The sequence below is a fragment of the Salvelinus fontinalis genome, chromosome 8 (genome assembly GCF_029448725.1).
Source record: "Salvelinus fontinalis isolate EN_2023a chromosome 8, ASM2944872v1, whole genome shotgun sequence".
NCBI lineage: Eukaryota > Metazoa > Chordata > Actinopteri > Salmoniformes > Salmonidae > Salvelinus > Salvelinus fontinalis.
In genome coordinates this window covers 19223622-19249446 of record NC_074672.1, presented here as the reverse complement: position 1 = coordinate 19249446, position 25825 = coordinate 19223622, and the positions used below count along the sequence as shown (strand labels likewise).

Sequence of the window (25825 nt, the reverse complement as noted above, 5' to 3'; positions counted from 1 at the left end):
AAATGTACAAATAAGGATGTGATGTATAAAAAAATATGTATCCATAGTTGGCAAAAGGTATAACTTCCTTGATACAAATTAAGCATACCTCACACTTAATGTTAGCATTTATTGCTTCATATGAATACGGTGTTGAAAGACCAATCTACAGAGACTTTCACAAAGGCAGTGAACATGTATTACAATCTACAAAATCTTCTTTACAGAAATATTAAAATCCTAATATATAAAAAGGACAGTTGCAGAAACAAGATATGGCAGCCAGTAAACGCTCCAAATCAAATCAAAACAAGCTTCTTGTTATTCCATGTGACAGCAGTAGCGATCATTTTGTGCTGAGATTTAAAGTTGAATTTAGTTGATATGGATGTCTGAAGTTAAAGAAAGATGTCATTCAAATAAAAAGATTGTGATCATTAAAATGCCATGTTTCCACATCTTTTGATTAAAGATGCAGTCCAGAATCTTAAGCACAACAAATGAGTAACATATTGTACGATTTGGATTAGTAACATATCATAAGAATACAAAAATTAAAAGCAGGATTTGCATTACATACGAAATGGATGAGACAGTACACAAAAAGCAGGGATCAAGTTTGGCTCATGAGCACTACTTTCAAAACAAATTATACAAAAGTTCTGGACCTTCACTTTAAATCTGACAGAAAAATTCCATCTCAGCCAAAACAGAAATGGAAAGCATTGTTGTAACAGTCTGTTTGAGGTTGAGTTTTTGAAGTGTTTCTCTTAATTTCTGCTTTGGCCACAAATACAAGAACAGGACAAGTTAACAGATTAGCTTTTCAAAGTGAAATTTTCACTGGACAGTTTAAAGCATTTGGTTCACAGCTATATCTCTATTGTTCAATCATAGTACATGAGGAGGATTGGTTGCAATCCATGGTTTCTGTATGTTTACTTTGCAAGACTAGCAAACTTGCAGGGCTTCCAGTGGTTTTATGCTACAGATGTCATGGCCAGTTTTCTATACTTTACATTTCAAAGTGCGAAAAACTAACACACTAAAAACAAAACATAGCTGTAAACGGTAACTTTACCCAGGGAAAACCCAAGGCATCCCACAGATCCAGAGAACCTAACTGGGCCGGCAAACATGAAACATTCACCACAGATGAAGATCACAAACACTGAATAATGACTGATCCTTCTACATCACAATGTTAATCAAGCAGCTTTGGAATTGGCGTCTAAAATAGCAGTTCATATTAAAATAACAGTGATAAAGGCATTTAATGTGTAAATGAATGCCACAGGCTTGAAAAAAACCTAGCTGGAGGGGATCTTAAATTACGTTGTTAAAATCAGACTGGCCGTCAGGAGGTGGGTGGGTCATTAGGCGTGAGGAGACCCGAGGCCTCACAAAAAGCCCCCCTGTCCTGGGAGACAACAGGTCCACATTGGTACAGAGATCTCCTGGGTGTGTTACAGTATCATACAGTGTAAAATAATGTCGGGTGGCCCTCAGGTTAGTCCTGTTCCATGGGCTCATCTGCGGTCTCTGGGCTTTCTAACCTGTTTTCTGCAGCAGCGCCTTCTGCCGACGACTCAACTTTACTTCTGGGAGAGGAAGATGGGACAGGCTCTTCACTGGGTGCTCCCTCCCCATTGCTGCTACTGACTGGGTCACTGTAATCCCCTTCCCCCTGTTCCCCTAAACGTAGATTCTTCCCTGACTGAGCAAGCTGCCCCTCTGACTGGTCCATGGTGCTGTCACTTTTTAGACTGTTGGTAGGGCCAGACTCAGCCTCTCTCTCTGATGTCTCCGCTGTCTCTTCCTCAAAGGGCTCTTCTGTCTGAGTGCTAGAAGGCTCTGGGGGACAAAAGGCAAGAACACCATTGCATCCTTCCATAAATCAATTCATCCAGTTTAACAATGTTATTTTTGGACCCATGTCAAATTTTCCCTTTCACAAGCTTAGGCTGTGTTTAGACAGGCAGCCCAATTCTGATATTTTTTTTCCACTAAATTTGTCTTTTGACCAAATCAGACCAGCGCTGAAAAATATCTGATGTGAAAATATGTGATTGGTACAAAATAGGAATTAGTGGAAAGAAGATCAGAATTGGGCTGTCTGTGTAAATACAGCCATATAGTGTTATTTGAAAATGCCCCATTGTTCAAAAAAAGTACCATGATCGTCTGTGGTGAGCATATCAGCAGACTTGTCTTTTTCTTCCTCGACAATGTCTGTTGACGATTCTGGCTTGTCTGATGAGCTTTGGGCAGGTTCAGGACAAGACATCTCCTTGTCTACCTCCTCATCTTCATCCATGTCTTTGTCAAACTTCAGCCTTTTCACTTCATGGCTCTCTGCCTCCGTTGCATCCTCTTCTGGATGCTTGGTCTTCATCAGACTGATTTTTGTGGTATTACTTTCCGATACTGAGGAATCACTAAAGAAAGCGTCAAAACATCAAAACTAGTTGCTAAGTCTTAACATTTACAGCATTATATTTTGGCTGACAGTCACCTGGATTCACACAATGCTAGTTACCTGACAACATGCTCCTCTTGTTCTGTGAGTGGCTCCTTATCATCTGTGCTGTCAAGGAGACCATTTGTAGCCAGAGAGGTGGATAGCAATAGCTTTGGTCTGTTCAGTGGCCTTGGGGTGCCTGGTCCATTTATATTCCTACCATAAGGAGAGAAGAAATAATCTCTATGCAAAATCCAATACGCTTTCATACAATCATATTATTGCAATTGAATCCAATTATACTGAACAAAAATATAAACGTAACATGTAAAGTGTTGGTCCTATGTGCTGAAATAAAAGTAGACAGTAATTTTCCATACTTTTCTGAAAAGTGTTGTGCACAAATGTGTTTACATCCCTGTTAGTGAGCATTTCTCTTTTGCCAAGAGAATCCATCCACTTGACAGGTGTGGCATATCAAAAAGCTGATTAAACAGCATGATCATTACAGAGGTGCACCTTGTGCTGGGGACAATAAAAGGCCAAATGTGCAGTTGTCACAACACAATGCCACAGATGTTTCAAGTTGAGGGAGAGTGCAATTGGCATGCTGACTGTATGAATTTCCACCAGAGCTGTTGCCAGAGAATTGAATGTTCATTTGTCTACCATAAGCCGCCTCCAATGTCCTTTTAGAGAATTTGGAGGCAGACCACGTGTAACAACACCAGCCCAGGACCTCCACATCAAGCTTCTTAACCTGCAGGATCGTGTGAGACCAGCCACCCAGACAGCTGTTGAAACTGTGGGTTTGCACAACCAAAGAATTTCTGCATAAACTGTCAGGAACAGAGTCAGGGAAGCTCATCTGCGTGCTTGTCATCCTCACCAGGGTCTGACGCCTGACTGCAGTTCAGTGTCGTAACCGACTTCAGTGGGAAAATGCTCACCTTCGATGGCCACTGGCAGGCTGGAGAAGTGTGCTCTTCACGGATGAATCCCGGTTTCAACTGTACCGGGCAGATGGCGTCGTGTGGGCGAGCGGTTTGCTGATGTTAACTTTGTGAACAGAGTGCCCCATGGTGGCGGTGGGGTTATGGTATGGGCAGGCATAAGCTACGGACAATGAACACAATTGCATTTTACCGATGGCAATTTGAATGCACAGAGATACCGTGAAGAGATCCTGAGGCCCACTACCGCGATCACCTCATGTTTCAGCATGATAACGCACAGCCCCATGTCACTAGGATCTGTACACAATTCCTGGAAGCTGAAAATGTCCCAGTTCTTCCATGGCCTGCATACTCACCAGACATGTCACCCATTGAGCATGTTTGGGATGCTCTGGATCGACAGCGCGTTCCAGTTCCCGCCAATATCCAGCAACTTCGCACAGCTACTGAAGAGGAGAAAGACAACATTCCATAGGCCACAATCAACAGCCTGATCAACTCTATGCGAAGGAGATGTGTCGCGCTGCATGAGGCAAATGGTGATCACACCAGATACTGACTGGTTTTCTGATCCACGCCCCCACCCTTTTTTTTAAGGTATCTGTGACGAACAGATGCATATCTGTATTCCCAGTCATATGAAGTCCATAGATTAGGGTCTAATGAATGCATTTCAATCAAATATTTGTCAAATATTTGAAATCGATGCACGTTGCGTTTATATTTTTGTTCAGTGTAATAACAAGGAGATTAACTACACTGCCACCCAGCATATTTGGTATGAGTAAATTACTAAACCTTCTACCCCTATGTTCAGGGATGCCTGGAATGAAAGACTGCTGGGTTTTATTGGGGTTCCCCACCCATTTTATGTTATAAATGTAGATAAATTGCATAACTGAACATCAACCATTGACAAGTAGGTAGCGCTCACCTTTCTGAATAAATAGAGGTATTGCCAGGGAACATCACTCCATTCATTTTGTTTACACTGGTTGCCCCATTTTTCCTTTGAAAGAGGCAGAGTGAGTCAGCAAATCCACATGACTGTTACCATACCCAAAATGACTTGATAGACAGCTTTGAAGCTGACTCCAACTTTAAAGTATGTTTTGCTATAAAAAGTGGCAGGTAGAGAAACATGATATAATACTTACTCCGTGGTAGGATATACACAGCTGACCACCATCACATTCTGCAAAATATAAACAATACCATCAAACTCCAAGCATGTGTATTGTATACAAACAAGCAATTTTAAACTTGTTCAAAATAAGCCATACGAGAATGCATTATTCATTCAAATGAACACAAGGACATGTATTTGTGACATACAATACCAGTCAAAAGTTCACACACCTACTCATTCAAGGGTTTTTCTTTATTTTTAATTGTAGAATAATAGTGAAGACATCAAAACTACAAACATATGGAATCATGAAATAAATCCCCCAACCAAAAAAAATAATAAAATTAAAAATTAAAATATATTTTATATTTGAGATTCTTCAAAATAGCCACCCTTTGCCTTGACAGCTTTGCACACTCTTGGCATTCTCAACCAGCTTCATGAGGTAGTCACCTGGAATGCATTTCAATTAGCAGGTGTGCCTTCTTAAAAGGACATTTATGGAATTTATTTCCTTCTTAATGCTTTTGAGCCAATAAGTTGTGTTGTGACATGGTAGGGGTGATATACAAAAGATGGTCTTTTATCAAATAGGGCTAAGTCCATATTATGGCAAGAACAGCTCAAATAAGCAAAGAGAAAATGACAGTCCATCATTACGTTAAGACATGAAGGTTAGTCAATATGGAAAATTACAAGAACTTTGAAAGTTTATTCAAGTGAAGTCACAAAAAACATCAAGTGCTATGATGAAACTGGCTCTCAGGAAAGGAAGACCCAGAGGTACCTCTGCTGCAGAGGATAAGTTCATTAGAGTTACCAGCCTCAGAAATTGCAGCCCAGATAAATGCCTCAGAGTTCATGTAAGAGACACATCAACATCAACTGTTTAGCGGAGAGTGCGTGAATCAGGCCTTATTGGTCAAATTACTGCAAAGAAACCACTACTAAAAGGAGCAATGGACATTAGACCGGTCGAAATTTGTCCTTTGGTCTGATGCGTCCAAATTAGAAATCTTTGGTTCCAACCGCCGTATCTTTGTGAGAAGCAGAATAGGTGAACAGATGATCTCTGCATGTGTGGTTCACACTGTGAAGCATGGAGGTGGTATGATGGTGCTTTGCTGGTGACACTGATTTATTTAGAATTCAAGGCACACTTAACCAGCATGGCTACCACAGCATTCTGCAGTGATACGCCATCCCATCTGGTTTGCTCTTATGGAGACTATAATTTGTTTTTGAACAGGACAATGATCAAAACACACCTCCAGGCTATGTAAGGGCTATTTGACCAAGAAGGAGAGTGATGGAGGGTTGCATCAGATGACCTGGCCTCCACAATCACCCAACCTCAAACCAATTGAGATGGTTTGGGATGAGTTGGACCGCAGAGTGAAGGAAAAGCAGCAAAGTGCTCAGCATATGTGGGAGATCCAAGACTGTTGGAAAAGCATTCATAAAAGAAGCTGGACGACAGAATGCCAAGAGTGTGCAAAGCTGTCATCAAAGGGTGGCTACTTTGAAGAATCTCAAATATTGTTTAAAACTTTTTTGGTTACTACATGATTACATGTGTTATTTCATAGTTTTGATGTCTTCACAATTATTCTACAATGTAGAAAATAGTTAAAATAAAGAAAAACCTTTGAATGAATAGGTGTGTCCAAACTTTTGACTGGTACTGTAGGTATCCTTAATAGGGTGAGTACCCTGGGGGCGTATTCATTGCGCCGATTCAGTTGCAAAATGTTTATTAAAACAGAAGCAAACTGAACGAAAACTGGGAAGGACGTACCTGAATTTGTCCAATAGAAACTCCAATTTTGGCTAAAGATCACACCTCATATTTAAAAAAAAAAACATTATGGTAAACAATCTCAGAAACAGTGATGATACTTACCTTCTCCACTCCCCTGAGGAACTTGGCTGTTCCAGTGTAGTTCCTCTTAGGGTCAGTAAGTAACTCACACAGACGCTGGATGGTGAACGGAATACTGGAAAAGATAGTCAAAAAGGTATACTTTCCTCACGAGGCTGTAGACAAGGCTACACAAAGGCATACTGGTAAAACAGGCATTAAAGGGAGACTTTTATTAAATGTCTCAGCACTGGACGACACTCACCCGTTGTACCCATCTACAATTTTGAGAATCCTTTCCTTCATCTCCTCAAAAGGAATGTACTCCACATTAGGATTGGATGGACCTCGCTGGTCTGGCGACAAGGTTCTGAAGTCATCCATTACTTTCTCAAGTTTAAACAGGAAATAACTTTTGAACTGTGACCATGAAATCCTGGAAGAGGAGAGACCAAAAAGTTATCCTCTCTTGGTCCGACACCGGATGGGATTCCTACGAAGCAGGTTTGAGGAGTTAGCGAGGTAACTTTGGTCAAAAGAGTTCAACTCGGGATAACCGGTCATACGAAAGTGGCTCACCTTTTAGCCAGGCACATTCAAATGGCGCAACAAATCCTTCTCTGGGGCAGGCTAATTCCCCTTACTCTGAATGAAATGACTGAGTCATGAGTTGAGGACCAATGAAATCAGATCCCCCCCCCTTGGTTTGTGCTGTGGTGGAGATCTTTGTGTGCTATACTCGGCCTTGTCTCAGGATTGTAAGTTGGTGGTTGAAGGTATCCCTCTAGTGGTGCGGGGGCTGTGCTTTGGCAAAGTGGGTGGGGTTATATCCTTCCTGTTTGGCCCTGTCCGGGGGTATCATCGGATGGGGCCACAGTGTTTCCTGACCCCTCCTGTCTCAGCCTCCAGTATTTATGCTGTAGTAGTTTATGTGTTGGGGGGGCTAGGGTCAGTTGGTTATTTCTGGAGTACTTCTCCTGTCTTATCCAGTGTCCTGTGTGAATTTAAGTATGCTCTCTCTAATTCTCTCCTTCTTTCTCTCTCTCGGAGGACCTGAGCCCTAGGACCATACGTCAGGACTACCGGGCATGATGACTCCTTGCTGTCCCCAGTCCACCTGGCCTTGCTGCTATTCCAGTTTCAACTGTTCTGCCTGCGGTTATGGAACCCCTACCTGTCCCAGACCTGCTGTTTTCACCTCTTAATGATCGGCTATGAACAGCCAACTGACATTTATTCCTGATTATTATTTGACCATGCTTGTCACTTATGAACATTTTGAACATCTTGGCCATGTTCTGTTATAATCTCCACCCGGCACAGCCAGAAGAGGACTGGCCACCCCTCATAGCCTGGTTCCTCTCTAGGTTTCTTCCTAGGTTTTGGCCTTTCTAGGGAGTTTTTCCTAGCCACCGTGCTTCTACACCTGCATTGCTTGCTGTTTGGGGTTTTAGGCTGGGTTTCTGTACAGCACTTCGAGATATTAGCTGATGTACGAAGGGCTATATAAAATAAACTTGATTTGATTCCCTCCCTCTTGCAAAGATTGCATCATCATCCCATTCATTTGAGGAAGACTGATTTAACTAAATATTTAATAAAATGTTTGTATAAAAAAATATATATATCACAGTAATGACAGAATGCATTTTAAACTTCACGCAATGTAACACCAAAGACAGCATTAACTATGAGATAAAATAAAGATGGCATTTCTAAAAGCCTATTTCACACCACAGCCTGCTGAATTTGCAAGATAACCTAGTTCATTTTCATTTCGGCACACATGAAAATGTAGGACCTGACTCGCCCATGGATTGAGGTTTCATCATTGTCTCAATTAAGAGTTTGGTGTTCGACTAGCCATGTACGACATACAAGTTACAAGACTGCTAGAGTTAGGAGCAGGCGGACAAGCAATATCCACCGTCATAGTATGGATGAAGTCGAGGACTTGTCATAGACCAGCACCACTACCACTCTTGTCAAGAGGGTGCAACAGTATCGACTTCCTAAGACGGCTGAAGAAATTCTGCATCACAGCATCACAGCCTGGTAAGGGAATTGCTCCGTACACGACCACAAGGCCCTCCAGTATATCACTGGGACAGTGCTTCCACCCATCCAGGACATCACTCGAAATGGTGCCTGAGGAAGACACGCAGCATATTCAAGGACCCCCCCCCCCCCCCACCCACAAGCTGTTCTCTCCTCTACTGTCAGGCAGACCGTTTCTATCAGACCTCATGCTCTGATACTGTCTCTGAGCCTGTTTGTATCTTCAAGCCATCAGAGTGCTGAACACTTGAACTGACCACCTGCTCTGATTCTGTGCACATCACAACTGCTGCTAACAGACTTACTACACTGCTCAAATTATACATCCCCAATACACATGTAAATATTGTATTATAATTTGTGCATTCCTGTATTATATTTATGCTAAAAAATATATTATATTCTACTGCCATTTACTTTGTTTGTATTTACTTGCAAGAACCTGCAAGTAAACATTTCGATGGGCGATGCATACCATGCGTATCCCATACATAGGACTAATAAAACTTGAAACCTGGCTGGAATGTGAAGCTAACTGAAGCTGGTTAGCTTTTGAAAACCCAGAGTAGATCTAGCTTGCTTCGTGGGATACCTCTCTGGTTGCCTAGCCCATTCATTAACGCCAAGTACCTTTAGCGCCTATTGATGAAGGTATCTTCTTCCAAGGGGACCTTTGTTAAGAACCCCGACGCTTGCTCTAAATGTTAACATGCATCGCTTGCGGTATGGTTTTGGAAACATAAGGAACAAATCTTTCATATTAGCGAGAATTTTATTTTTAACAATGTTAAAATTACTGCACACCTTTATAGGGTTAGGGTTGCCACAGCCATATTTCCACGTTACAGCGCTTGTTTACGGAAAACAGACAGAAGATCTGTGCTAATTAGCCATCTGAGTCTCCGAACACCTGTGCATGAATGGAAGACAGATGCCACAAACGTTTTGTCACTAAAAAATAGTGTTGACTGCAACTGTGTTAAAACAGTGTACAGTACATCTGCATTTCATATTTATGAATATATTTTGATGTGATATGAAAGTAGAGGGATTTATATTTCTAGAACCATACCACAACTGAGAATCTATTCACTTTTTGATGGTGTATTTGGCTGTTTTGGTTTCGAGAGCCAATTCGACCTTTAAACAGAACTCGTAAGGTCCTTGGACTAAGGAATAGCATAAGGCTCCTTTAGTCCAATATTGGGTTAACTTCAGTCTCCTCCAACAAGACCTTGGTTTTGGTAGCATATCCAGAAATACATTTCAGCAATAAGTCTATCCATGAGTTGTAATTTACCAGCCTGTGCATTTCTATACTGAATTGACACATTGTCCATTCAATAGAAAATCGACTAGCACTTTAGGCTTATTTCTCAGACACCCACATCGTTTCTCCCGTTTTGGCGACATGAGACAGAAGTTGATCCAGGGCAGGACAGGCATCTTTCTTCCCTTTCTTCTCAAAGTCTGAACGTAGATAAGAAAATAGAAAACACTTATTCAAGTATGTAACGTTACAGCGTTGTAGTCCAGGGCACACCGTCAGGAAGAATTAGCTGCTCGGCAACCACAGGCTTTAAATAGCTAGCAAGCTGCAATCATATAATTAGGATAGCTACTAATTTCATAGAATCACCATGGCTGCAACTACCACATTCACCAACAAATAACGCTACCTAACTACAGTAGTTAACGCTAGTAGCAAATAAACGAGCTAACTAAACTAGAACACTTAACGTTAGCTAGCAAACTGTGGTCAACATAAGCTATAGTGACCTGCTAACGTTAACTAGACTAGAAACAAAATGTAACTAAGTGGGGGTGAAATAGCTTCAAGTCAACACACACATCAATATTGAATTATACATGTAGTTACGCTATCAAAATAAAATAGGCCTAGCGAGCCAAGTTAGTCAGCTAACAATTTCGACCGCTAGCTACAACTAGCCAAGTTCTCCATCCATCCAACGAGATAGCAAGCTAACTAGAATATATGCGGCTAAAGTAAACTTCTCAATTCCAATAACGTTACAGATACGGAAAAACAGCTAAAGTAAGTTGACTTACCCGTGAAAGCCTCCAAGAGTGTGTCAATTTCCATGGTTGTAACGTAAACTAGCCTATGGCAACTGATATCCCTTACAACAGCGACAGGAAACAGAAGAGGGGAAAGAATATATATATATATATTTTTAAATACCACTAGCTTCCTTAGCTAGCAACAACACATCCAGGTAACACACTTGCTAGCTACCCACTCAAGTGTACATGTGGGGGTGGTGGTGATGATGGTGGTGGTCTTCTTCTTCTTTTTCTTCGGCGGTCCGCAAACAATCGTTATAGGTGCATGCCGCCATCTACAGTACGGGTGGTAGACTATAGAAAAAATATCCACTCTACGCGCGCGGCACCTAATCTGAAAATGTGTAGGATCAACAAAAACAATCTAAAGCAATGAATAATAAAGGGCGTGCTCCGTATGTCCCTTGATCTATCCTTAAACCCCCAAAACAAGGGAGCTATCAAACATTCTGTAGTAAGGTATTATTACGGATGCGTTTCTTGATATCCTTCATATGCACTGAAATAGAAAAATAAAGGGTACTGACAAACAATTGAAATTAAGGTATGTATAATGGGTACTCTTTTGCATTTTAAAATTAAGGGAGACTTAAGAGGCCATTTGTTTAATTTAAGGACGATTTCATTCCTATTAAGGGGTCTTGGTATGTTTTAGGGGAAATTTGAGGTACATGTAATAATAATTTAAGGCAGTCTTGTTTCCTAGTGTGAATCTCGCCTGCGGTTTATGACAAGAACGTTTGGCCTGCAGACAGCTAGACGTCATCGTTTTACTGTTGTTGTGGCGCCAGACCGGTGACGCTACGAAGAGTCAGCAAAGTAGGCACTTTACACCTATTTAATCAAAAGGTGAAACGAGATATTTTAAAAACAATCAAATCGATTATTTTTACAACCCAGGAAATGGCCGTTCCTGCTGTTCCAACCCTGCAACTGAACAACACAGTAAGTCAAAACTCCGCAGAACGTAACATCCATATTGACGAAAGAGAATTGGAGAACATCTCGAACAACGATGGAAACGGCACCCTCCCATTACATTCTCCGTGGACTTTTTGGCTTGATAGGTAAGCTCACCATTTTATCATTATATTTACTTGATGGTGATTAAATCTATGATTTGTTTTCATGGGATGAGTTTGTATGAATTCAACTTTATTTGAGCTAGCTAGCAAGTCTTGCCAAAACAAAGGAGTCTTTCAAGTTGCAGACAGTGCATGGGTATAACGCCACAATAGTAACGTATATTATTATTACACTATAACCTGTGTTTTCGCAATCACTGTTTCTTATTCCTCGCGTGATATGGTGCTATGCAATGTACCATCAGTAAGAAAATGTTCTCAAAATCTCAGTCTTAGGCAGGCTATCAGCAATTTTATTAATTGTAAAACTTTTGCTCACTGCTTCACTGACATTTAGCAAATATTATTCTATTATGGGAAGTGTACACATGACCTGCTGGAATTGGACTTTGTCTATTTTTATCAACACTGTGAGAACTTGTATATGGGGCAAAGTTTGTTTACCTCTGCTATGTAACCGGTGTTAGGACCTTGGGTTGGGGAAGGCCTGAGTCCCTCAACAGTGATTTGTTCAAAAAATATATAAAAAAATCCTGAGGCCTAGGGGTGAAAGTATTTATTTTCAATCTCAAGACTAAAAGTTAAGTCATAGGCTAGTTTGTTTTTGTTTAGGCTTCCGCCATCCATTGACTCAGTAATGTGGATACCTTTTCTCTGTCTTGGTTTTCATTTCGACCTAGCTTTTTTTACAGTTTAATAAAAAACTAGGATGGATGTCACAATAATGGACATAGGTTTTGCCTATACAGATCTTTCTTTTCATTGTGTTCTTATTGAAATTATGTATATCAATGTGTACACTATACAGTACCAGTCAAAAGTTTGGACACACCTACTCATTCAAAGGTTTTTCTATATTTTTACTATTTTCTACATTGTAGAATAATAGTGAAGACATCAAAACTATGAAATAACACATTTGGAATCATGTAGAAACCAACAAAGTTTGAAACAAACAATATGAGATTCTTCAAAAAGTAGCCACCCTTTGCCTTGATGACAGCTTTGCACACACTTGGCATTCTCTCCACCAGCTTCACCTAGAATGCTATTCCAACAGTCTTGAAGTAGTTCCCACGTATGCTGAGCACTTGTTGGCTGCTTTTCCTTCATTCTGCGGACCAACTCATCCCAAACCATCTCAATTGGTTTGAGGTCGGGCGATTGTGGAGGCCAGGTCATCTGATGCAGCACTCCATCACTCTCCTTCTTGGTCAAATAGCCTTTACAAAGCCTAGAGGTGTGTTGGATCGTTGTCCTGTTGAAAAACAAATGATAGTCCCACTAAGGGCAAACCAGATGGGATGGCGTATCACTGCAGAATGCTGTGGTAGCCATGCTGGTTAAGTGTGCCTTGAATTCTAAATAAATCACAGACAGTGTCACCAGCAAAGCACCATCACACCTCCTCCTCCATGCTTCACGGTGGGAACCACACATGGGGAGTTCATCCGTTCACCTACTCTGCATCTCACAAAGACACAGCAGTTGGAACCAAAATCTCAAATTTGGACTCCTCAGACCAAAGGACAGATTTCCACCGGTCTAATGTCCATTGCTTGTGTTTCTTGGCCCAAGCAAGTCTCTTCTTATTATTGGTGTTCCTAAGTAGTGGTTTCTTTGCAGCAATTCGACCATGAAGGCCTGATTCACGCAGTGTCCTCTAAACAGTTGATGTTGAGATGTGTCTCTTACTTGAACTCTGTGAAGCCTTTATTTGGGCTGCAATTTCTGAGGCTGGTAACTCTAATGAACTTATCCTCTGCAGCAGAGATAACTCTGGGTCTTCCTTTCCTGTGGCGGTCCTCATGAGAGCCAGTTTCATAGCGCTTGATGTTTTTTGTGACTGCACTTGAAGAAACTTTTGAAGTGATTGACTGACCTTCATGTCTTAAAGCAGGGGTGGCTAATTACAGTCCTCGCGGGCCTGATTGGTGTCACAGTTTTGCTCCAGCTAACACACATGACTCCAATAATCACCTAATCATGATCTTCAGTTTAGAATGCAATTTGATTAATCAGCTACGTTTTCTAGGGATGGAGGGAAAAGTGTGAAACCAATCAGGCCCTTGAGGACTATAGTTGCCCACCCCTGTCTTAAAGTAATGTCTGTAATTTATCTTAGCTTATTTGAGCTGTTCTATGCCAGCAGCATACCACCCTGCATACCACTACTGGCTTGCTTCTGAAGCTAAGAAGGGTTGGTCCTGGTCAGGCCCTGGATGGGAGACCAGATGCTGCTGGAAGTGGTGTTGGAGGGCCAGTAGGAGGCACTCTTTCCTCTGGTCTAAAAAATATCCCAATGCCCCAGGGCAGTGATTGGGGACACTGCCCTGTGTAGGGTGCCGTCTTTCGGATGGGACGTTAAACGGGTGTCCTGACTCTCTGAGGTCATTAAAGATCCCACGGCACTTATCGTAAGAGTAGGGGTGTTAACCCCGGTGTCCTGGCTAAATTCCCAATCTGGCCCTCAAACCATCATGGTCACCTAATAATCCCCAGTTTACAATTGGCTCATTCATCCCCCTCCTCTCCCCTGTAACTATTCCCCAGGTCGTTGCTGCAAATGAGAACGTGTTCTCAGTCAACTTACCTGGTAAAATAACGGTAAAATAAAAAAAATAAAATGTACTTGGTCTTTTACCAAATAGTGCTATCGTCTGTATACTACCCCTACCTTGTAACAACACAACTGATTGGCTCAAACGTATTAAGAAGGAAATACACTTTTAAAAAGGCACACCTGTTAATTGAAATTAATTCCAGGTGACTACCTCGTGAAGCTGGTTGAGAGAATGCCAAGAGTGTACAAAGCTGTTCTCACGGCAAAGGGTGGCTACTTTGAAGAATCTAAAATATATTTTGTTTTATTTAACACTTTCTTTGGTTACTACATGATTCCATATGTGTTATTTCATAGTGTTGATGTCTTAACTATTATTCTACAATGTAGACAATAGTAAAAAATAAAGAAAAACCCTGGAATGAATAGGTGTGTCCAAACTTTTGACTGGTACTGTGCTGTGAAAAAGTATTTGCCCCTTTTCTGATTTTCCAAAAATATATATATATTTTTCATACTGAAAGTTATCAGATCTTCAACCAAATCCTGATTTTAGATAAAGGGAACATGAGTTTACAAATACTATGTCTGGTGAAAACCAAAAACAAACTCTGCATTCCACAGTAAGAACCTCATACCAACGGTCAAGCATGTTGGTGGTAGTGTGATGGTTTGGGGATGCTTTGCTACCTCAGAACCTGGTTGACTTGCTTTAGACGGAACCATGAATTCTGCTCTGTATCAGAGGTTTCTACAGGAGAATGTCAGGCCATCCGTCTGTGAGCTGAAGCTGAAACGCAACTGGGTAATGCAGCAAGACAATGATCCAAAACACACAATCAAGTCCACATGAAAGTGGCTAGAAAGCAACACATTTTTGGAATGGCCTAGTAAAAGTCCAGACCTAATCCTAATTGAGATGATGTGGCAGGACTTGAAACGAGTAGTTCATGCATGAAAACCCACAAATGTTGCTGAGTTAAAGCAGTTCTGCATGGAAGAGTGGACCAAACTTCCTCCACAGCGATGTGAGAGACTGATCAACAACTACAGGAAGCTTTTGGTTGGAGTCATTGTAGCTAAAGGTGGCAAAACCAGTTATTGAATGTAAGGGGGTAATTACACTGGCATTGGGTGTTACATAACTTTGTTTATGAAATAAGTAGGTAATTGTTTTTTTTATTTTTTATTTTACCGTTATTTTACCAGGTAAGTTGACTGAGAACACGTTCTCATTTGCAGCAACGACCTGGGGAATAGTTACAGGGGATGAATGAGCCAATTGTAAACTGGGGATTATTAGGTGACCATGATGGTTTGAGGGCCAGATTGGGAATTTAGCCAGGACACCGGGGTTAACACCCCTACTCTTACGATAAGTGCCATGGGATCTTTAATGACCTCTGAGAGTCAGGACACCCGTTTTAACGTCCCATCCGAAAGACGGCACCCTACACAGGGCAGTGTCCCCAATCACTGCCCTGGGGAATTGGGATATTTTTTTAGACCAGAGGAAAGAGTGCCTCCTACTGGCCCTCCAACACCACTTCCAGCAGCATCTGGTCTCCCATCCAGGGACTGACCAGGACCAACCCTGCTTAGCTTCAGAAGCAAGCCAGTAGTGGTATGCAGGGTGGTATGCTGCTGGATAAACTGTTGTGTCATTTGTTCACTCAGGTTCCCTTTATCTAATGTTAGGTTGTGGTTGAAGATCTGATAACATTCAGTATAAAAAAATATCTAAAAGTAGAGATTATTAGAAAGGGGGCAAATATGTTTTTACAGCATAGTATGTGGACACCCCTTCAAATGAGAAGATTTGGCTATTTCAGCCACACCCGTCACTGACAGGTGTATAGAATCGAGCACGCTAGCATGCAATCTCCATAGACAAACATTGGAAGTAGAATGGCCTTACTGAAAAGCTCAGTGACTTTCAACGTAGCACCGTCATAGGATGCCACCTTTCCAACAATTCAGTTTGTCAAATTTCTGCCCTGCTAGAGCTGCCCCGGTCAACTGTAAGTGCTGTTATTGTGAAGTGGAAACATCTAGGAGCAACAACGGCTGCGAAGTGGTAGGCCACACAAGCTCACAGAACGTCACACAAGCAACGCTGAAATTCACTGTCTGGGTTGGCGCCCCCTCGGGCTCTTGCGGTGGTGGAGAATTTTGTGGGCTATACTTAGCCTTGTCTCAGTGTAGTAGGTTGGTGGTCTGCAGATATCCCTTTAGTGGTGTGGGGGCTGTGCTTTGACAATCCTGCCAGATTGGCCGTGTCCAGGGGTATCATCGGACGGGGCCACAGTGTCTCCTGACCCCTCCTGGCTCAGCCTCCAGTATCTATGCTGCAATATTTTGTGTCAGGGTTCTAAGGTCAGTCTGTTATATCTGGTGTAATTCTCCTGTCTTATCCGGTGTCCTGTGTGAATTTTAAGTATGCTCCCTCCCCCTCCCGGAGGACCTGAGCCCTAGGACCATGCCTCAGGACTACCTGGCCTGATGACTGCTTGCTGTCTCCAGTCCACCTGGTCGTGCTGCTGCTCCAGTTTCAACTGTTCTGTCAGTGGCTATGGAACCTTGACCTCTTCACCGGCCGTGCTACCTTGTCCCAGACCTACTATTTTCTACTCTCTCTCTCTACCACACCTCTTATCTTGAACTCTGAATGCTCGGCTATGAAAAGCCAACTGACATTTACTCCTGAGGTGCTGACCTGTTGCACCCTCTACAACACATATGTCAGAGTCAAGGCCCGCGGGCCACATCCGGCCCGCGAGAAGGTTTTTTACGGCCCCTGGGATGATCTTGATTTATTATTAGAACCGGCCCGCAGACCGCAGCAAGCCGGCAGCCCGCAGATCTTTTACACGCACCAATACTACATTTCCCACAATGCAACGGTGACGCACCGAGCAGTAGGCTGCTTCATTTCAATATTTATTGGCACAGCAGTCGTCAGCATCACAGTAAAATTGACTTTCAGATACCCATCAAAAATGGCAAAACGGAAGGTGGACACTGAGAACCGGGGGTTTCAAACAAGGTGGGAGTCGGAGTATATGTTCACGGAGGTAGCTGGAAAACCTGTGTGTCTTCTGTGTGGAGAAAGTGTGGCGGTACTGAAAGAGTATAATCTGAGACGACATTATGAAACGAAACACGCGGACAAAAACAAGAATATGGACATGGAACAAAGGCTACAAAAGGCAGAGGAATTAAAACGAGGCCTCAAATCTCGACAGGCTCTGTTCAAAAAAGCCAAATCACAAGGCCAGGCTGCTGTCAAGGCCAGTTTTATTTTGGCAGAAGAGATCGCTAAATCAGCCCGGCCATTTACGGAGGGGGATTTAATCAAAAACTGCATGATTAAAGTTTGTGACGAAGTTTGCCCAGAAAAAAGGCAACTCTTTTTAAATGTGAGTCTGAGCAGAAACACCATTGCCGAGAGAGTAGACCAGTTGTCCATCAATCTAAAAGAGCAGCTTGTGAAAAAGGGAAAAGATTTCATTGCATATTCCTTGGCTGTGGATGAGAGCACCGACATTTCTGACATTGCCCAGTTGTCAATTTTCATCCGCGGAGTGGACTCCAGCCTAAGCGTGACAGAGGAGTTTTTGGCTTTACGTCCTATGCATGGCACAACTACGGGGCATGATTTGTATGAAGAGGTGTCAAGATGTGTAAATGAGATGGAGCTGCCTTGGGAAAAACTCGTGGGTTTGACAACCGACGGAGCACCTGCGATGTGTGGACACAGGAGCGGACTGGTGGCGAAGATACGGGAAAAGATGCAAGAGGAAAACGCGACAGGTGAGCTGACAGCTTATCATTGTATCATACACCAGGAAGCGTTGTGCGGTAAAGCCTTGAAAATGGAGCATATAATGAGCATCATCACGCGCACAGTTAACTTTATCAGAGCCAAAGGTTTGAATCACCGCCAGTTCAAGGCATTTCTGACGGAGTTAGAAACGGAGCATGGTGATTTGCCTTATCACACAGAGGTGCGATGGCTAAGCCAGGGAAAGGTGCTTCAAAGATGTTTCGAGCTTCGTGAGGAGATTTGTCTGTTCTTGGACAGCAAAGGGAAAGACACAACACAACTCCGAGACGAAATGTTTCTGTGTGAAATGGCTTTTCTGTGTGACATTACGAGCCATCTGAATGCAATGAACTTGCAGCTGCAGGGTCGGGATCATGTCATCTCTGATATGTACAGTACAGTGAAGGCATTTAAAACCAAACTGACTCTGTGGGAGACGCAGATGCGGAAAGAAAATTTGAGCCACTTTCCCAGCTGCCAGACCATGAAAGAGAAGCTCTCTACCAGTGCGTTCCCGAGCGCACAGTTGGCTGATAAAATAGGTATGCTTGCCGCTGACTTTCGACGCCGATTTGCTGACTTTGAAGCACAAAAAAGCAGGTTGGAACTGCTCGGTAACCCATTTGCTGTTGACGTGGAAAGCTCACCACCAAACCTCCAAATGGAGTTGATTGACCTCCAATGCAATGATGCACTGAGGGCAAAATATGCGGCAGTGGGTGCTGCGGAGTTCGCCCGTTTCCTCCCCGACACAATGCCCCAGCTGCGCATCCAGGCTGCTCAAACGTTGTCTATGTTTGGCAGCACATACCTGTGTGAACAACTGTTTTCTTTGATGAACCTGAACAAAACATCACACAGAAGTCGACTTACTGCTGAACACCTCCACTCAATTCTGAGGATTTCCTCAGCTCAGAGCCTTACCCCGAACATTGATGAACTTGTGGAAAAGATGGGACACCACCAAGTATCACCCTCAACCTCAAACAAGTGAACATTACTGTGCAATCACATATTTAGAGTTTTTACTCAGTTCAAGTTTAAAAGTTAAAGTTTAATATTTGTTTTCACTGCATGTTACTTCTCCTTAAACAAAGTGTTGTTTTTGATTAATAGATTTTTGCACTTTATTTTATTGTATTTCAATCCAATTATATTTTAAAAATATTTCAGTTGAGTGGATGATAGAAAATTGCTATTATTGTTTTTTTCTTTGAAGTAAATTTAGCCCACTTTTGCTAAAATAGAAAATATAGGCTACTGATGGTGCCTTGAATACCGGTTTCTTTCATTTAATGTTCATGTTATGGGGATTTTTATATAAAGGAAATTTGTCTTTTGTGTCTGTTGAAAATTAAAGATTACTGACAGAGCCATAAGAAAATATTGCTTTATTTATCTGATCATATTGGAATATATTTGTTAGGTTTTCAGTAGGTTCAATTAGGTTCACTAGACTATATGCGTCATTTAAACATTTTTCAATGAACATTCGAACAGTCCGGCCCTCGGCTTGTAGCTAAATTTTTTATTTGGCCCTCCGTCCATTTGACTTTGACACCCCTGCTCTACAACCACTGTGTTTACACCACTGCGATTATTATTATTTGACCCTGCTGGTCATCTATGAACGTTTGAACATCTTGACCATGTACAGTGGCAAGAAAATTATGTGAACCCTTGGATTTAATAACTGGTTGACCCTCCTTCAACGTTTTCTGTAGCTGTGGATCAGACCTGAAGGGTCAGGAGGAATTTTGGACCATTCCTCTTTACAAAACTGTTTCAGTTCAGCAATATTCTTGATGTCTGGTGTGAACCGCTCTCTTGAGGTCATGCTACACATCTCAATCGGGTTGAGGTCAGGACCCTGACTGGGCCACTCCAGAAGGTGTATTTTCTTCTGTTGAAGCCATTCTGTTGATTTACTTCTGTGTTTTGGGTTCTTGTCCTGTTGCATCACCCCAACTTCTGTTGAGCTTCAATTGGCGTACACATAGCCTAACATTCTCCTGCAAAATGTCTCGATAAACTTGGGAATTCATTTTTCCATCAACGATAGCAAGCTGTCTAAGCCCTGAGGCAGCAAAGCAGCCCCAAACCATGATGCTCCCTCCACCATACTTTACAGTTGGGATGGAGTTTTGATGTTGGTGTGCTGTGCCTTTTTTTTCTCCACACACAGTGTTGTGTGTTCCTTCCAAACAACTCAACTGTAGTTTCATCTGTCCACAGAATATTTTGCCGGAGCATCCAGGTGCACTTTTGCAAACTTCAGATGTGCAGCAATGTTTTTTTGGGATAGCAGTGGCTTCTTCAGTGGTGTTCTCCTATGAACACCATTCTGTTTAGTGTTTTTCATATCGTAGACTCGTCAACAGAGATGTTAGCATGTTCCAGAGATTTCTGTAAGTCTTTAGCTGACTCTCTAGGATTCTTCTTAAACTCAATTTTTGTGAGTGTTTTTCATAGAGCAAGACAGCTCTAACCAACGTCTCCAATCTCGTCTCATTGATTGGACTCCAGGTTAGCTGACTCCTGACTCCAATTAGCTTTTGGACAAGTTATTAGCCTAGGGGTTCACATACTTTTTCCAACCTACACTGTGAATGTTTAAATTATGTATTCAATATAGACAAGAAAAATACAATAATTTGTGTGTTATTAGTTTAAGCACACTATGTTTGTCTATTGTTGTGACTTAGATGAAGATCAAATCAAATTTGATGATCAATTTATGCAGAAATCCAGGTAATTCTAAAGGGTTCACATACTTTTTCTTGCCACTGTACTGTTATAATCTCCACCCGGCGCACATCCAGAAGAGGACTGACCACCCCTCAGAACCTGGTCTCTCTCTAGGTTTCTTCCTAGGTTCCTGCCTTTCGAGTTTTTTCCAGCCACGTGCTCCTACGTCTGCATTGCTTGCTGTTTGGGGTTTCAGGCTGGGTTTCTGTATAGCACTTTGTGACATCTACTGATGTAAAAGGGGCATTATGAATACATTTGATTGAGTGTCGAGTGCTCCTGTCCAACACTTACTACCGAGTTCCAAACTGCCCCTGGAAGCAATGTCAGTACAATAACTGTTCGTTGGTAGCTTCATGAAATGGGTTTCCATTTCAGTGGAAAACACTTCACCATCTGGCAGTTTGATGGATGAATCGGGGTTTGGCGGATGCCAGGAGAACGCTACCTGCTCGAATGCATAGTGCCAACTGTACATTTTGGTGGAGGAGGAATAATGGTCTGCGGTTGTTCATGGTTCGGGCTACGCCCCATAGTTCCAGTGAAGGGAAATCTTAACACTGCAGCATACAATGACATTCTATACGATTCTGTGCTTCAAACTTTGTGGCAACAGTTTAGGTAAAGCCCTTTCCTGTTTCAGCATGACAATGGATGCAAGTCCCTGCAGCAATGTTCCAACGTCTGGTGGAAAGGAAAGCCTTCCCAGAAGAGTGGAGGCTGTTGAGGCATCAAAGGGGGGACAAACTCCATATTAATGCCCGTGATTTTTGGAATGAGATGGTTGACGAGCAGGTGACCACATACTTTTGGTCATGTAGTGTACGTCTCTGGCCAAGAGAGAAGGCAGTCAACTTTAAAGGGGTCAGTCAGTCTTGTTTACTGCTGGGCTAGAGTCCTGTGGAAAGGGGGTTGACACCTGATCTTCTCCGACCTGGCTGCTTTGAGCACAACCTCTGCTCACTGAGATATCTAGTAAAGCCTGTTCACAGAGTGGGGGAAATGTTGTACCAAGGCTTGCTATAGATACAAAAACAAAACAGGTTATTTTAGGACTGCTAGATCATGCCAGATGCAGAGTTCTATATAGATTTAATTATATATTGATGTTTTGTTTGGATCTTTCCTCCAGATCTTTACCAGGAACAACCGCAGCACAATGTGAATCAGGTCTGAAGAAAATCTACACTGTGCAAACAGTTCAGGTTAGCTCTCTGTGTTAGTTGAGGTTTAAGATAATTGCCACATCATGATAAATGCACATGTTATGTATTTGTGTTTCTCAATAATAATGGAGTAATAAAGGCAACACTATGATTTTGATAATCATGGTAAAGGTTGCATTTTTTTCTCATATTTTTTTCATAGAGCTTTTGGAGCGTGTACAACAATATACCTGGAGTTTCCAGTTTACCACTGAGATGTAGCTATCACTTAATGAGAGGAGAGAGAAGACCACTCTGGTAAGACTAAATAATCCAATTAATACAAATACATAGGTCTATGCATAATTATATGTGAAATGGTATTACCTTTCATTTACACTGTCTTGCTATGCATTTTCCATTTCATCCAGGGAAGAAGAGAGTAATGCAAAGGGGGGAGTTTGGAAAATAAAAGTACCCAAAGAAAGCACTGTAAGTACAATAACGGTCATATGTTATGTTTTAATCATTCAGACCATATTTATGTTTGTTGAGTAAATGTGTATACTGGTAACATACTCAATATGTCTTCATTTCCCCAGCCTGCTGTATGGAAGGAGTTACTGTTAGCCACTATTGGGGAGCAATTCACTGATTACTGTGCTGCAGGTAAGTGTGAAGAGAGAGTGCAACTGTGGGTTTTGGTCTACATGGTCTTGTCAGCTTTTACAGTCATGAAGAATTAGTCAGTGATCACCAACGGCGATGAGGCAGCCTATAGGGAGGAGGTCCGAGACCTAGCAGTGTGGTGCTAGGACAACAATCTCTCCCTCAACGTCAGCAAGACAAAGGAGCTGATCGTGGACTACAGGAAACAGAGAAGCGAGTACGCCCCCATCCACATCAATAGAGCTGTCGTGGAGCAAGGTCGAGAGCTTCAAGTTTCTCTGTGTCCACATCACTAAGGAATTAACATGGTCCACACAGCTATGAAGAGGATACGACAGCGCCTCTCCCCCCCCCCCCCCCCCTCAGGACATAGGGGTGCTGCAGCACCCCCTGAAGAAGAAAAAAATATATGTATTATTTCTTTCTCACAAAAGTAGTGCACTGGGACTTTACTCGTCCTGTTTTAGCGGACCGATATAGCCGTCTGCAGGCAATTTTTTTTTCTTTTTTTCTGCCACATAGGACCTCTGTACCCCAGGCGGTAGAGAGGTCCTGGCCACGCCACCTAAGCCATAGACTGTGCTCTCTGCTACCACATGACAAGTGCTACCAGTGCACCAATTCTGGAACCAACAGGACCCTGAACAGCTTCTACCCCCAAGCCATAAGACTGCTAACCAAATGGCTACCCAGACTACTTTCATTGCCCCTTCTTTGCACCAACTCTCTTGCACTGACTCCATGCACACACAATGGACTCTACCCACACATTTACACATACTGACACCCCAACACACACACACACCAGTGGAGGCTGCTGAGGGGAGGACGGCTCATAATAATGTCTGCAACGGCGCGAATGGAATGGCATTAAACACATGGAAACCATGTGGCTGATGCGTTTGATACCATTCCACTTATTCCGCTCTGACCATTACCACGAGCCTGTCCTCCCCAATTAAGGTGCCACCAACCTCCTGTGCCATACACACATAACACGCGCACACATGCATACTGACGTCATACACACACACACACACACACTTTCACACTCATCACACACGCTGCTGCTACTGTTTTATCTATCCTGTTGCCTAGTCACTTTACCCCTACCTTTATGTACATAGCTACCTCAATTACCTCGTACCCCTGCACATCGACTTGGTACTGGTACTCCCTGTATATAGCTATGTTATTTTAGTCGTTATTGTTATTCGTTATTCACTGTGTATATATTCCTTGTCTCTATCCCCCCCCCCCCCCAAATTGGTATCTTTAACTCTGCATTGTTGGAAAATGACCTGTAAGTAAGCATTTCACTGTTAGTCTACATGTGCAACCATACAGAAGAAGTCTGAAATGCCATGAACATCCTGTCATAAAGAAAAACATACAATGTTCCGTCCCTTGTAAAGTTGTACCTCAAAATGTAAGGGTATTGATGTATTTATCTGAAATATTTTATTCTCTGGTTGTGTTTCAGAAGATGAGGTGGTTGGTGTTAGTGTCAGCATACGAGACAGAGAAGATGTTGTTCAAATCTGGAATGGAATTGCCTCTTTTGCTAACGAAGCAAACGTCCTAGGACGGATCTATGAACTTCTTCCACAGATAACTTTTAAGGCAGTATTTTATAAGCGTGAGTACTTTCTACCTTGTATGACATTCACATGTCATGATAAAAACAAGTAGACTAGAGTACATGCTAATTCACTCCATCGAAACACTTTACTCTTCACATACTGTTGTCATGTGTCTGATGAATGAGCCTATTGATAACTCATGAGATGAATGTGTTTATTTTTGTTTTAGCACATGAGGAGCATCATGCCTTCGAAGGAGGTCACCCAAGACATTAGCACTCTTTGCACATTTTACACTTTGTTGTTTTTGGTCTTCGAAATGGACTGAATTGTCCCCTAATCTGAGCTCTACTGTCTTTTGTAAATGTGTTATACAATTACTTCAGTTTGGGCAGACAGAAAATATAATAGCTGGGGCTTCATTTTAGGATGACTAATAAACATGTACTTTAGTGTTTGTTTTTTATACAAAGATATTTAGCTAAAACTGAAGAGGACAATAGTTGATCATGTATATATATATATTTTTTTTTACCACATTTGATCTCAACTGCAATTTTACCAGAGCCTTTTATTTGTTATCATGGGTTCCAGATCTCAGAATATATTTTCAGTATGTAAGGGATTTACATTGTTACCTTATTCTAGAATGAATGAATGAAGAGTCTTTTCCTCAAGACAGTAATATTCATACTGTTTTATGCAAAAATGTTACACATTCTCAATGTTTTTTTGTTTGGTAGTTTTTGTCGTTTTTTGAGGTTAGGGGAAAGAAAGCTGTTAACTGTTACTTGTTGTTAGATTTGTAAAGTGACACCAACTTTTGTACAAAATCAGAAAATGGTACTAGAAAAAAATATATGCAGTAGTTTACCCAGAGTGTTTTTGTAATAGCGGTGGATCATTGAACAAACACACTCAATATTGTTTTTTCCGAAACAAGCATTTTTCATTTTTACTATAATTAACAGGATCTCTATTACTGTTTCTTCAGTTCACTGATGCTAATTTCTAAGTTGTGCACGTGTTTATTATAAGCTCCACAAAAGGGATTTGATCAAGAAATATTACATTTCTATCATGAATATTATTCTCATTAAAGTCCTACAAACTTTAAAAGAAACCCTTCTTAAAATAAAATGTATGCTGTATAAACCGTGCTTTGAGTTGAATGAGTACTTCTCTTTACCAAAGACCTTTCTAACCCTCAGTTGTGTGAGAGTGCATGTTCCCTGCCAAGCTTTTATGTTTTGTAACCTTGTAATTGTTATCAGATGCCATCTCTGTAGTTGATCAATGTCCTTCCCTGTGACTCAGGTCATCCATGTTCAAACACTAAGATTGATTAGTCTCCTAGAGAGTAGAAAAACAAATAATCTTACAGACTGTATAGCTGGGTATTGTTGCAGTTTTTAATGAAAGTATTTGTTTTAGTAAGATGAGATCTCAACTGAGTCTCTGGAATGGTGCCTTGTGTTCTCCTAGGGTTTCGTTCTTGAATGTTGTTTATTTTCAACATATTGAACCAGTCAAAATGCAAAATAAATATTTTTGCTGATTTTGAAATATGAAAAAAAAAATAACGCAAAACATGTATTTATGGTCTCTTGTGCTGTTTTTGTTGTTTTTTAATCAGGGGACTGTGATGTCATCATGGTCTCGTCATAAACAAACGCC

The 25825-nt window shown here is 41.7% G+C and overlaps 2 protein-coding genes across 5 annotated transcripts; one reads left to right on the top strand and one right to left on the bottom strand.

Moving 5' to 3' along the window:
* Positions 1 to 89: 89 nt before the first annotated feature.
* On the bottom strand, positions 90 to 10747 carry LOC129860821 (serine/threonine-protein phosphatase 4 regulatory subunit 2-A-like). Of its 2 annotated transcripts, XM_055931615.1 has the most exons (9): positions 10515 to 10747; positions 9833 to 9914; positions 6652 to 6822; positions 6429 to 6522; positions 4554 to 4591; positions 4331 to 4405; positions 2519 to 2656; positions 2155 to 2417; positions 90 to 1833 (listed from the first exon to the last, which is right to left on the bottom strand). In XM_055931615.1, exons 1-9 carry the CDS (start codon positions 10546 to 10548, stop codon positions 1490 to 1492), a joined length of 1239 nt encoding a protein of 412 aa, XP_055787590.1. In that variant the 5' UTR covers positions 10549 to 10747; the 3' UTR covers positions 90 to 1489. The 2 variants fall into 2 exon arrangements, with proteins under 2 accessions (XP_055787590.1, XP_055787591.1); XM_055931616.1 differs by lacking the exon at positions 9833 to 9914 and having other exon boundaries at positions 10515 to 10746.
* An 88-nt stretch (positions 10748 to 10835) lies between these two features.
* Positions 10836 to 25308, top strand: LOC129860822 (eukaryotic translation initiation factor 4E type 3-like). 3 transcript variants are annotated; one of them, XM_055931620.1, is made up of 9 exons: positions 10836 to 11073; positions 11236 to 11348; positions 11430 to 11596; positions 21884 to 21956; positions 22120 to 22214; positions 22328 to 22388; positions 22499 to 22565; positions 24049 to 24204; positions 24378 to 25308. In XM_055931620.1, the coding sequence occupies exons 3-9, from the start codon at positions 11433 to 11435 to the stop codon at positions 24422 to 24424; spliced, it is 663 nt and encodes a 220-aa protein (XP_055787595.1). In that variant the 5' UTR covers positions 10836 to 11073; positions 11236 to 11348; positions 11430 to 11432; the 3' UTR covers positions 24425 to 25308. The 3 variants fall into 3 exon arrangements, with proteins under 3 accessions (XP_055787595.1, XP_055787592.1, XP_055787593.1); XM_055931617.1 differs by having other exon boundaries at positions 10837 to 11073; positions 11236 to 11596; XM_055931618.1 differs by having other exon boundaries at positions 10837 to 11073; positions 11223 to 11596.
* The last annotated feature ends 517 nt before the right edge of the window (positions 25309 to 25825 follow it).

What these genes read in the sequence shown, in the direction of transcription:
- LOC129860821 (XM_055931615.1), bottom strand. Translation starts at nt 10,548, where the DNA reads ATGGAAATTGACACACTCTTGGAGGCTTTCACGG. An exon ending in TGTGTATATCCTACCACGGA is followed by an intron (nt 4,406 to 4,553) that starts GTAAGTATTATA and finishes CCTCTTTCAAAG; the next exon opens with GAAAAATGGGGCAACCAGTG. An exon ending in CAAGAGGAGCATGTTGTCAG is followed by an intron (nt 2,418 to 2,518) that starts GTAACTAGCATT and finishes CGCTTTCTTTAG; the next exon opens with TGATTCCTCAGTATCGGAAA.
- LOC129860822 (XM_055931620.1), top strand. Translation starts at nt 11,433, where the DNA reads ATGGCCGTTCCTGCTGTTCCAACCCTGCAACTGAACAACACAGTAAGT. An exon ending in GGAGAGAGAAGACCACTCTG is followed by an intron (nt 22,215 to 22,327) that starts GTAAGACTAAAT and finishes CATTTCATCCAG; the next exon opens with GGAAGAAGAGAGTAATGCAA. An exon ending in AAGTACCCAAAGAAAGCACT is followed by an intron (nt 22,389 to 22,498) that starts GTAAGTACAATA and finishes TCATTTCCCCAG; the next exon opens with CCTGCTGTATGGAAGGAGTT.